This window comes from Argentina anserina, chromosome 5 (genome assembly GCF_933775445.1).
Source record: "Argentina anserina chromosome 5, drPotAnse1.1, whole genome shotgun sequence".
Taxonomy (NCBI): domain Eukaryota; kingdom Viridiplantae; phylum Streptophyta; class Magnoliopsida; order Rosales; family Rosaceae; genus Argentina; species Argentina anserina.
In genome coordinates, this window is record NC_065876.1 from 15,638,857 (window position 1) to 15,651,072 (window position 12,216).

The 12,216-nt window shown below is 36.7% G+C and overlaps 1 protein-coding gene across 2 annotated transcripts; it reads left to right on the plus strand.

Annotated features, from left to right (window-relative positions):
* Positions 1-2,436: 2,436 nt before the first annotated feature.
* Positions 2,437-6,579, plus strand: LOC126795320 (MLO protein homolog 1-like). Of its 2 annotated transcripts, XM_050522164.1 has the most exons (14): positions 2,437-2,569; positions 2,732-2,789; positions 3,005-3,276; positions 3,392-3,508; positions 4,020-4,080; positions 4,179-4,264; positions 4,619-4,693; positions 4,880-4,968; positions 5,116-5,165; positions 5,254-5,294; positions 5,439-5,612; positions 5,786-5,821; positions 5,932-6,060; positions 6,147-6,579. In XM_050522164.1, the coding sequence occupies exons 1-14, from the start codon at positions 2,441-2,443 to the stop codon at positions 6,543-6,545; spliced, it is 1,716 nt and encodes a 571-aa protein (XP_050378121.1). In that variant the 5' UTR covers positions 2,437-2,440; the 3' UTR covers positions 6,546-6,579. The 2 variants fall into 2 exon arrangements, with proteins under 2 accessions (XP_050378121.1, XP_050378122.1); XM_050522165.1 differs by lacking the exon at positions 3,392-3,508.
* The last annotated feature ends 5,637 nt before the right edge of the window (positions 6,580-12,216 follow it).

Below are 12,216 nucleotides of genomic sequence, written 5' to 3' on the forward strand. Positions count from 1 at the left end.
AGTAAAAATATTGGAATGAGAATTGAAATAGGTGGTGTATTAAGTATGAGTGTGTATTAAGAGATTTAGGGTGTGTATTTAAAATCTATTCTCTACTATTATAAAACATTAGAGTACCACTAAATTACAAACGGACATATTTACTCTCATGTCATCAATTTCTTACAAAACTTAGATCCCAAATAACGTGTCGTACGCTCCATGTCAGCATCTTTTCTTACATATATCAATACAGTGGAATTTAATTATGTTTCATTATTAATCAATAATGAAACCAATGCCCAATTAGTTCCTATATCCATCTTTGCTATTGAAATAACAAATCTTGTTGGAGACCAAAAATAACCGATCAGTCTCGATCCTTTTTGTTTCAGTATTCAAAAATTATTCCAAACCTTGTGAGTAGTCTGAAACAAGTGTTGGTCGTCCCTCAATTGCCATCATATCACCCCCACCTCATATTATTAGTTATGTAAAATCAACAACTGCAACCAGGAAAGCTTCACCTGTAGGAGCCCACTTTATCATTGGCCTTGTTAATTAAGATTTCATAGTTGTAATAAAAAATTTATGGTAAATTTCTAGACCGGTACATTCTGATTTAATGTATTTCAATTTGGGGTTTTCTCCTTCACAATCATGATATATAGTAATCTTGATAGCCTTTATGTTGCCAATCTAAATAACTTTTCTAGACCATAAACTAGAGGTATGTAGATGATCATCTCCTCTCACTGAGAACGGCGGCGGTACACTTCAAAAGATTAGGAATGTTCTCATTCCAAATTACTGTAGAGGTTTTATTTTAATTGATTTTAATTTGAAAATCTATGTTAACAATTGGTTGATGAGTTGGCACCCACCACATCATTAGGTATCCCATTTTGGTATAATTATTTTGTATCTCTAGCACTACTCTAAATAAAATTAAGAGAAAATTATTGAAATGGGATTTAAATAGTGGGTAGTGGGAAATTAGGATCAAAATTAATTTACGTGATATGCCACTAGGTGATCAAATTTACCTTAATATAGCAGAGATTCCCGTGTTCCACACGTAGTACCACCAACACCACCGTACCCTTCGCCGGAGTCATGTACTGATCACCTAACTATACTTGTATATATCAACACCAACAACAATGCACACCCATGCTGCCATGCATGCGCACGTACGTACGTGCTACTCAGATCCTCTAACTGCGTACAAGGATCCATTTTGCGTGGATACCAAATTGATCTAGCTTTGAACGTTCCTACCGTCGAACTAGAGCGAAAACTAAGGCACCACTACAACAAAGACCCACCAACTCAAGCAATTTAACTTTCTCTTCCTTGCATGAGTTCCATTAATATATGCATATGTTTCTTATTTTCGTTTTTGAAGTATTTTTATGTATGTATGCATATGGAAGGAGTTCATGTCTTATATTATGATGTGAACAATTTCTGCATAGAGCTAATAACCCATTTGATGAAGTCCTGCGGCAATGGACTCGGCCAACGCCAAATAGTTGCAACTTCCAACTGCAAAATTTGGTCAAATTATCCAATTTACAGATCATTAGCTACCTACCTTGTTGATCATGATATCCTAGGCAATTAGCCAGAAACTCAGAAAGTATACAAAGTTTGGGTCAACAAATGACTTTATAAGTAAGCAGGCGGTCGCAAACAAACAAAACATAAAACATATATTGGAGTGGCTCAAGAAATCAACGTACTCATCGATCGATCACTTCGCGATCGGTGCGTATGTTCTACGAATTATAACGTTATATAGATAATCATACTCCTTAGTTATCTACGCCTCGCCTTATGACGATCGAGATTCCAAGTTGTTCCAAGAACTCTATTCCAAACACCAAATATTGACGTCAATACGTCATTACATTTTAGCTAGCTTATGTCTCGTACCATTGGCTATATGTATACCAAATTTGAGGAACTACTTATGTCGATCGAGTACTATCTGGTTTATTATTCTTTAGGAGTTGGAGCTACGTTGATCTACTGAGGTCTCTCGACCTCTTCCTGACAAAAAAAAATCTATTTAATCTTGTGTATTGCATCAGTTATACAGCATGTATAGTATTTGTGATGTCTCTAAATTGGCCCAATAGCCGGCCTAATGTTTAAACATGTTTTAAATTAATTCACTCGATGAATGATGATGGAAAAGAAGGGCTTCTTCCACAACCGCACAACAGATTACCTAACCATTCCAGACAAGGCGCAAAACTACATCCTGCATATGACAATTAAGAAGTTTTATAGGGTGTGATATGATTCATTATTATTTATTCGACTTAAAACGCGCAAAATGTGACCACTAGGGTTTCGTTTGCTCGAGATAGAAAAGCATTATATATATGTGCATGTAGCTTCCTCAGCACCCAAAGACTGTTAATTCTCCTAAGAAAGAAAATTAAGTAAAGCCATGGCTCCTCCTGCTGGTCCGGGAGAGAGGACTCTAAAAGAGACGCCGACATGGACTGTGGCGGCCGTCTGTGCAGTTTTCATACTCATGTCTCTAATCATGGAACATGGAATTCATGCTCTGGAAAAGGTACATATATACGTCGAAACTCTTAAGGAAACTAGTGTAGGTGTGTCAAAATTCTTGTTGTCCTATAGTTTTATCTGTTGAAATGATGCAGAACAGCAAGTCTTTTACTATTTATAGTGTCAATCTAGCTAATATGGTATGCTTCAACACTCGTGATTACAGTGGTTCAAGAAACGCCATAAAAAAGCCATGATTGAAGCTTTGGAGAAAATCAAAGCAGGTTAGTCGTCTTACCTTTCTACATATTACCATATACAGTTTCCATATACCTGTATCTCTATACAAATCCCCATTCGCAATTACCTTTCTGTAAAGATCAATCAATAAGAACCGTCCTTCTTTGCAAAGTTCGTTCAGTTCATGCATGAACTACAAAACTTAGGGCAACTTTAATATCATATGATTCATATCCATGTATTCTTTGGATGTTTTCAGAGCTAATGCTGTTGGGGTTCATATCTTTACTACTCACTGTGGGAACTCGATATCTTCCAAAGATATGCGTCCCTGCAAGTATTGCAGACACGATGCTTCCATGCAACTCAAAGGGCCATAACTATTATGATGACGGGGAGAAGAGCGGCGATGATGAAGATAAAGGAGGAGGCGAGAAAGACGGTGACCGACGGAAGTTACTTTCGTATGCCGAAAACATGATATGGCGTCGAGTCTTAGCTCCCAGTGGAGATTCCGGTTCTTGTTCATACGTAAGTATCTACTATATGTCACTAATAATTAGCCAAATTAATGTAAATTTACATAAACTGACGTTAATTAGATGCTATGAACTGACATGATGAATGAGTAAACTGTTAATTACAGGGTAAAGTGCCGTTGATATCAATATCTGGAATGCACCAGTTACATATATTCATCTTCGTGCTTGCTGTTTTTCATGTTCTCTACAGTGTCCTCACTATGGCACTTGCCAAGGCTAAAGTAAGTTACCTAATTCGTTTTCATGCGTCTAATTAAATGATACCTTTTAACGTTGTTTTACAGCAGATTAATGATCACATATATGTTTGCCTAAAATTCAAGAGCTGAACCGGTACCTCAGTTCATTGCATCAGCCAAATAATTATTATCTAAAGTTTGATTTTACATTGTTACATACGATGTATATCAGTATATGATACTAACTATGATACTATTATAGCATGATTTTGAAGTTTGATTGGTAACTGCTGATGCAACATATTGTTTGTAATAACCGATGACCTGCCTAAATTTGGATCCAAAGATATCTAATTTGTTTTTCTTTTCTTTCTTTGTCCTTTTTACTTGTACTTTATGTCGCGTTTAGTATACTACGTACGTACCCTTATGGCAAGAGAAAACGATATGAGAACCAGCCTTAATGTAATGAAATAATGAAGATGAAAAAGAAAGGACAGAACCGATTTATTTATTGATTTGGTTTTGTGCTCTTGTGGATCGACTTGACTAGATGAAGAAATGGAAGGCCTGGGAATCTGAGACAACGTCCTTAGAATACCAATTTACAAATGGTATTCTTTCCTGTATTTGTCTGTATAATTTGTAGTGAACATTGTGATTGTAACTTGGCTAAACTTATCGATCAGATAATATTTTATATATGCTGCAGATCCTGCAAGGTTTAGATTTACTCGTCAAACATCGTTTGTGAGGCGACACTCGGGCTTTTCTACAACACCTGGAATTAGATGGATCGTAAGTTAACTGATTCAATTTGTAATGTATATATATATATAGTAAATGTACAATGCATCTTCGTTTCTTGCTTTCATCAAGTACATTATATAACATTGAGGCAGTCTAAAATTAGTCATAAACTCATAATTAACATAATAAATCGTTATCGATATCCCACAGTCATGCAGTGTGTCCGATAATCTTATAGTGCGTAGTTTCGCGGCTATAGGTGTAAACAAAGGACTACATACAAGGGTTACAACTTACAAGATGATTTACCAAGAAAACTTGAATATAGCATTGCCAGGAGCTCCTGGCATTTATCATTATGTACTAAGCTATCGATCTTGAATTTGTACATTTTTATTGTAGGTGGCATTCTTCAGGCAATTTTTCGGTTCGGTGACAAAGGTGGACTATCTGACCATGCGCCATGGATTTATAAATGTAAGTTATCATGCTTCAATCAATGTAAATTACTTGTAAGAGTTAAGACAAATGACAATTCAGCACCAAAATTCATGCATAGTATATGGGGACCTTAATTATATACGAGTCTGTGAAGCTAGCTCATATTACTTTATTAACGCAAGTAAACTTAAAAAAAAATCCATGCATGTGTGACCATTACAGGCACATCTTGCTCCAAATAGCAAATTTGACTTCCATAAGTACATCAAGAGATCTATGGAAGATGACTTTAAGGTGGTCGTGGGTATAAGGTATATTACGTCTCTCTCTCTCTCTCTCTCTCTCTCTCTCTCTCTCTCTCTCTATTTTTCGAATTATTTTTTATTTAATGATTTTGAATTCCTTACGTTGCTTACTCATTGGGTAATCATCCGAACCTTTGTGACTTGATTTCGCAGTGTACCACTATGGATTTTCGCGGTCGTCTTTTTGCTTCTAAACGTCTACAGTACGTGATAAATTATCTCTCTCTCTCTCTCTCTCTCTCTGTATTTATGCTACGTACTGATCAAATATTTCTACTCTGGTTTACACAGATTGGTACACGCTCACTTGGCTATCATTGGCGCCGCTCATTGTAAGTAGAGAATGAAAGAAATGACCATCACATATAGTTGGATTTCATTTACTTGTGGCACAAGCTTGCATTTGCATATATATATGCATGCATGATTGCATGAATGTGTGTATATGTAATTGACAACACTATTCTGGATTGCAGATTCTTTTGATGGTGGGTACAAAGTTCGAACTTATCATAATGGAGTTGGCTCAAGAAATGCACGATCGAAATACAGTTGTTAAAGGGGCTCCAGTAGTAGAGCCAAACAATAAGTACTTTTGGTTTAATCGACCCGAGTGGATTCTCTACTTGATACATTTCACACTATTTCAGGTAATTAATTATTAACCTAGCTAGCTAGCTAGGGTAGTAAGTTTAGTGATCGCGTAGATGAATATTCACACAAATACGTACATATATAGTTTCTATCTTCTAAGTATCTGCAGAACGAGTCCATCATAGTTTCTAAATTCTAATAAATGTTCTATTTAAAACCTGCTGTGCAGAACGCATTCCAAATGGCGTACTTCTTGTGGACATCTGTAAGTAATTTTCATGAACATTCATATATACATATTTTTAATTATTCACAATTCCCTTGAATTGTTACCAACTTGATATATATATATATGTATACAACATATATATGCAGTCTGAATTTGGCTTCAGTTCATGCTTCCACGAAAACTTGCCTCTTCTAATCACCAGGGTGTGCCTTGGAGTTGCCCTACAATTCCTATGCAGTTACATTACCTTCCCTCTTTATGCTTTGATCACACAAGTGAGTACATTCACTTTTAATCCATCAATAGCCTTGATGAATGGGACTTTTCCTTACTTAAACATGCATATATATGAAATTTACAGATGGGATCTCACATGAAGACAGCAATTTTCGAGGAGCAAACAGCAAAAGCTCTCAAGAATTGGCAGAAAGCCGCAAAAAATCGTAAGAAGTTACGGAACAAAGGAGGCGATACTTCTGTTAATTCATTTATGAGCCCGGAAAATACACCAAGCCGGGGTTCGTCACCAATGCACCTCCTCCACAATCAGAAGCACAGGTCTAATCAATCGGATCTTGAAAGTGTCCTTAACTCCCCGACATCGGCTGTTTCTTACCAATCTGATACCGATTTATCTGAGATGGAGGGAGGCTCTTCACATGGTCGGAGCAGTATTAATGTTTTACGAAGAGAAGATCATCATCGATCTGAAGGGGAAGAAGGAATACATAACATGGATTTTTCCTTTGTCCAGCCTTGAATTTAATTTATTAGAAAGATTAATTATTGTTATCCAGATTAATTATTTCCTCAGCAGCTAACATCAAAATGAACACAGTGCTGACCCTGCAGGCAGTACTTTATTACATGCATGCTTGCACATGAAAAGAAAATACAGTACACAAGTAGTCCCAAATAACAATGATAATATTCATAATAATCAAAATTATTACAGCATTATGATTGAGATACATTTTGTTCCTACTGAGGTTCCCCTAAGGTTTATGTATCAGACACTAGCTACTTTTGGTAGTAGCAGACTAATTTTCAATCCGCAGAGGCAGTCTAGCTTCTTGTCTTCTTGATAGCCGCAGAGGGTTCTCCAATGATATTCTTGAAGTCTTGAAGATCAAGCATGCAATCGATCGACCGCCCTGCCAGTCCTTGAAGATCTTCAAATCCCGTGGGCTGTTTCGATCAAGATCCTGAGACTGAACTGATGGAATATGAACGTACAACATAACAGTACGTACGTATCTTCTAAAAAACAGTACGTACGTATGAGAAAGCCAAGAAAGTAGCAGAATTAATTCAAACCAAACAGTACGTTCAATATTGGAGCATGTAGCTACCAAAGTCATTTGGTATATGATAAAAGAAATGGGATATAATTCTCTGGGTTTCTACGATTTCAGGATTCATGATTTGCTGCCTGATACCTGTGCATGTTCGCCGGGGTTAATTACCAATATATATAGTTAATTACTTGCTTTAATATATATGGCTAGCTAGGAAGATTAGGATTATTAGGAACTAGCCTTGTCTTTATGCGATGCCCGTATTATTTGTAAATCGAATTTGTGCATCACACCAGTTATTTGTTAATAGAAGAAACACGTTATTTTGTAATCTTTTTGTTAAAGTGTAATCCTTTTGTGTAATTGTGTTTGATACAAAAGGTATTTGTGGGTAAGAGATTAATATTTTATTTGTCTTTTACAGTTTTAACTCTCATTAATTTTTTTTATTTTGAGAGATCACATTTTCACATGGGTAATATAAGGAGTTCAATTTTATAGTGAAACTGTTGACACTAAAACTACGCTTTCAATTATAGTAGTAGATAGTGGAGATTTGCTTGGTCGCGTTTTTACATGGCCACATGGGTGTATGATAATGGAAGCTTGATTATGTCAGTTTCAGAAAGGGTGACGACTACAGGATCGGAAAGATGTTGCATGTATATAACAGGAATTTGTATAGTAGGAATTCAGTAAGCATGCAATTATATTTGACACCATTGTCATCTCAAATTCTATTCGAGTCTTAAACCAAATGGGAATTCCCCTAGATCGAAGGGAGTAGAAGCAAGCGTACGTATTGAGACTTTTCGTAGCATGTCATTCAATATTATTGTCGAAGGGAGACATCAGACATTTCCTTAGAGTTAAGACTTAAAGTATATAATCTATTTCGATTTGTACATTTGGGAGCATTAGATATGTGAAGGTAGCTGAAGAGATACTTAAGAAGCCGAAACCAAGAACCAAGTAGCAGTCACTTTGAGGATGTCCTTTACATCATGTTGACTTGTGTTATTTTACACAACATGATAGCTGAGGACTAACGCCACAAAGATAGTACGGTGAAGACAACTTAGAGTTCGACAAAGAAGAGGAAAACATTAGGAGGCTTAAGATAGCCGAAGTTTGGGAAAGACCAATCAGAGAAGAATTTGAACCAGTTGGTAGAGACGGTCACAAATTCCACGATTTTATGGAGCGATACAAAGTAATTAGATGTCTGTACGAGCATTTATGGGAAGTTCAGGGCAACCGAGATATCTAGGTTGTGGTCTTTCAATATGTTGAGTGTTTTTCTCTGCAAATTTCAATTAATTGCATTTTTGTAACATGTAACCTTCGATCAAATGTTATGGGTAAAGTTTAAGGGGTAATAAGTATTTTGTTCATAAAAAATTTAATTTTATTATGTCGATTATAGTCATTATTTAAACTTTTTAAATCATAGTCATTATTCACAGTTAAAAAAATTGAAATGAAATAAACAGTCATTTCCATGTGGCCGGTGACCCAAAAACAAATTCAACAGGTGGAAACTGTTGCCTAGTTTTAGTGACCCAGAGTCACCGATGTCACATTTGTTACCCAAGTCTTTACCTATGAGGACTCAACGGGTGAACTTGCTCTTATATCTTGGAGTTGGGGCGGCTTGCGGTTATCGCAAAATTCAGAGAAAACTTCACTCATCAGAGATGGCTAAGCACGGCCTAACCCGGAGCATCGCACCCAACTAGTTGGACAAGCGGCACATGGGTTGCCTCCAATGGAGTTTCTTGACTCTACCTCGACGAGCATATCCCCAAGTCAAAGATCAACATCGACCTCCTCAACAACACCAACATGGTCGACGACATGGACATCGACAAGTTCCTTTACCACACCAAAGACGCTCCCCAAGGTATTCTCTCTCTCTCTCTCTCTCTCTCTCTTCCTCTCACTCTATCTATTACTATCTCTATTGATTCATTGTAATAATGTTGTGATTTGCTTTACATGGATCTGAGAATGGTAGAGATACAGGCTGAGGAGGGCCAGGCTTAGGCGGTGGCCCTCCTCAACCTCAAGGCTCTCGAGTCTGGACTAGCAAAAAGTATTATTTTAACGAGATTATTAATTAATCCGATATTAATTTAACGAGGTTCTAGTATATGTTCCTTACTCAAGAGCGGACACTCAATTGCTAATATATGGTGCTCACCCCATGACTAAAAGGGTTGTAGCAGCCCCCAATTCCATACTATACTATAGAAAGAAAGTCCATTCTACATGAAAACCGTGATCATGAGCCTTGCTGAGGTGTTCTAAAACAAGGTCCCCTTGCTTGCTTTAAGGAAGCATCATTTCTTATTTATATTTTCATAGTGTTCTCTATTTGTCAAATTATTTCTAATTTATAAATAATCCCCCAATATACTAGTGTTTTACTTTACAACCAATGTACGTAAATATCAAACTTTCCCTATAGCAAAAAGATCCCTCCAACCCAATGAAAGAATCCACCGAGAGAAGGAGAGATGTGTGGCCAAATAACTTTACAGAGGGAAACCTTAGTGGTGTGTTTGGATGAGGGAAAGGAAGAGAGAATTTAATTAAAAATGAGGATTTTATAATTCTAAAAGACAATTTCCTTGTCACATCCCGGATTAGAACATGGCCAGTATAATAAGATTAAAATAGAAATTCGCAAGCGAACAAAGCGATTGAGTTTCGCTTAGACACTCACTAACGTGAACAAGTGAATAAATTTTTTTGACAAGACAAACACGTTCACAAAAATAAATTATAATACTTTATATTTCCACAAAAATAAATAAATTTATACAACAAGGAACTCATAAGGTAGTGTTAGTGACTTAGGGCCACCGGCCCAATACTAAACATATTTGACAACCCAAAAATTAAATAAAAAGTGGCAAAATACTAAGAGGAGACCTCAGAGAAACTGTACTCGAAAACATTGGTACATAACATGAGAATGAGATGCATAAGGGTGAACACGAACGCTGACTCTCAAATGATGCTCCTAGCTCCAGAAATCACAATCAAACCTATAAAGGAACTAAAGTAGGGGTGAGCGTTGTCCTCGCTTACCCAGTAGGGGCCAGCCCACCCATGAGGTTTGAAAATTGGGTAAGGATAAGTTTTATAAAACTTGAGGGTAGTTTTGAGTACTCAGAGTAAAACCATTTAATTAAACTAATGCAAGTTTGGGATACAATCATGTTAAAATAGTTTGTGGAGCTCCAATGGTAGGGTAAGGCAAATTCAACATAGGAGCAGTGTTCTAAAAAATGGCCTACGCGGCGCCTAGGCGCTAGGAGGTCAGTTACCGCCATGATTTTTTCCTCGGCGTTATGCGAATTAGGTGGCCGCCTAAGCAGTCCTAGGTGGTTCTAGGCGGGCCTAGGCGATCAACAATAAAGTTGACTAAAAAAAGTCCTAAAAGAGAAATAGACTAGATCCTTCAAGATTGAACAAATTTTGTCTATGTTCAATTTAATGCTAAGATAATCAACAAAAAGAGAAGAATACAAGAGTTAGGAGTAGATGTATTACTTGGTGAGGAAGCTAGTAAGGCTCAATGGTGGATTGTTGATGGTGGTGATGAAGAAGAAGAAAAAGAGTCAGATATTACTAGTGTGGAGGGAGAGACTTTAAGAGTGGATAATGCGCCTACCAGGCCTAGGCTAGGAGTGTGGAAATAAGAGAACTTCATGATGAAGATTTTATTTCGGATGAGAACACATAAGATGAGGAAGGAGATATGAACTTGAGATTTAGGTATGCATTTGTCTTTATAATTTGTATTTTGTTCTAATATTTTTGTATGAACTTTCCATTTAAGTTATTGTGAATTTAGACTATTTTCAAAATTAATATTGAGAATCATTATATATTTTTAATCATAAAAAATAATATAAATACATGTATAAAAATATAAAAATATTTAATAATTCGAAACCGCCTATGCGCCGCCTAGGAGGCCGCCTAGCCGTCTAGGCGCTAGGAGGTGGATGTCCGCCTACATACCGCCTAACGCTTTTTCGAACCTTGCATAGGAGGGTTAGCTCCCCTACCTGGAATGACGTGCAGAATCCTAACCGTTATCCAAATCAATAGAAGTAGTTGCTGCTTCACTACCCGATCTCGTAGTATCAACTCTGAATTTATGAATTATATAAAGAGTCAATTTCAACATGAATATCATAGATAAGTTGACTCGATCCCTTTTTCTAGTTTGACAAGGAAAGTCAACCATTGACTTCCTGTTGACCAAGTCTTTCCTGGTTTGACCATGTTGACCAATTATCGGAAAATCTGAAAATAATCCAACTTCAATAGTTGATTGATACTAAGCATACGTTATGGATATAAAAGTTACTCAGAATCATATCGACGACTTATTTATTATACTGACACATTTCTAAGTTAAATAGTTCTCGATTCTTGAACCGGGCGAGAATCGAAACTAACATTAGTCGTAACTAAAGAGTACCTTCATTCGTCGCCTTTTGAGTTAAAATTGGGTTTTCACTAAGTTATCGTAGGTAAAAGTAAAACCGTTAAAATCATTGAGTAAATGGTAAAAATGTAACTTAGGATAAAACCATAAACCAGTAAAAGTTAAATAGTAAAATGGTAACTTTTCAATCAGGGGCATTTTGGTAATTTCACATTACAGTAAAACTATAAAAAGTACAAGTAAAATGGTAAAAACAAGGGAATTCACCCCATTGTCTCCGATCACTACTCCGGCCTCCAAAAATCCTATTCTAACACTCCTAAATCGACATTCAACAACATCAAAGCCTCCACAACAACAAAGCAAGTCGAAAACAAGATTACAATGCAATAAAGATGAGTTTCTACCCATCAAATTGCCCAGAAAAGAGAGAAGTGCAGTGTCGGACTTCTAGACTTCCAACCAAGCTGCTGCTGCCCCTAGGATGGCTTTTGCTACTCTAAAGTCTCCCTTTTGATTTCACCAAAGTCGCTAAACGCCACACAATGAAAAGAAACGTCGAGATTTCTCGGCGGAAAAGAAAAAGAATGTCAAATTATAATCGAGTTGGATTTGAACTCGGAATTGAAGAACAAGATTGAAGATTTTGAAGTATGGACTTACCA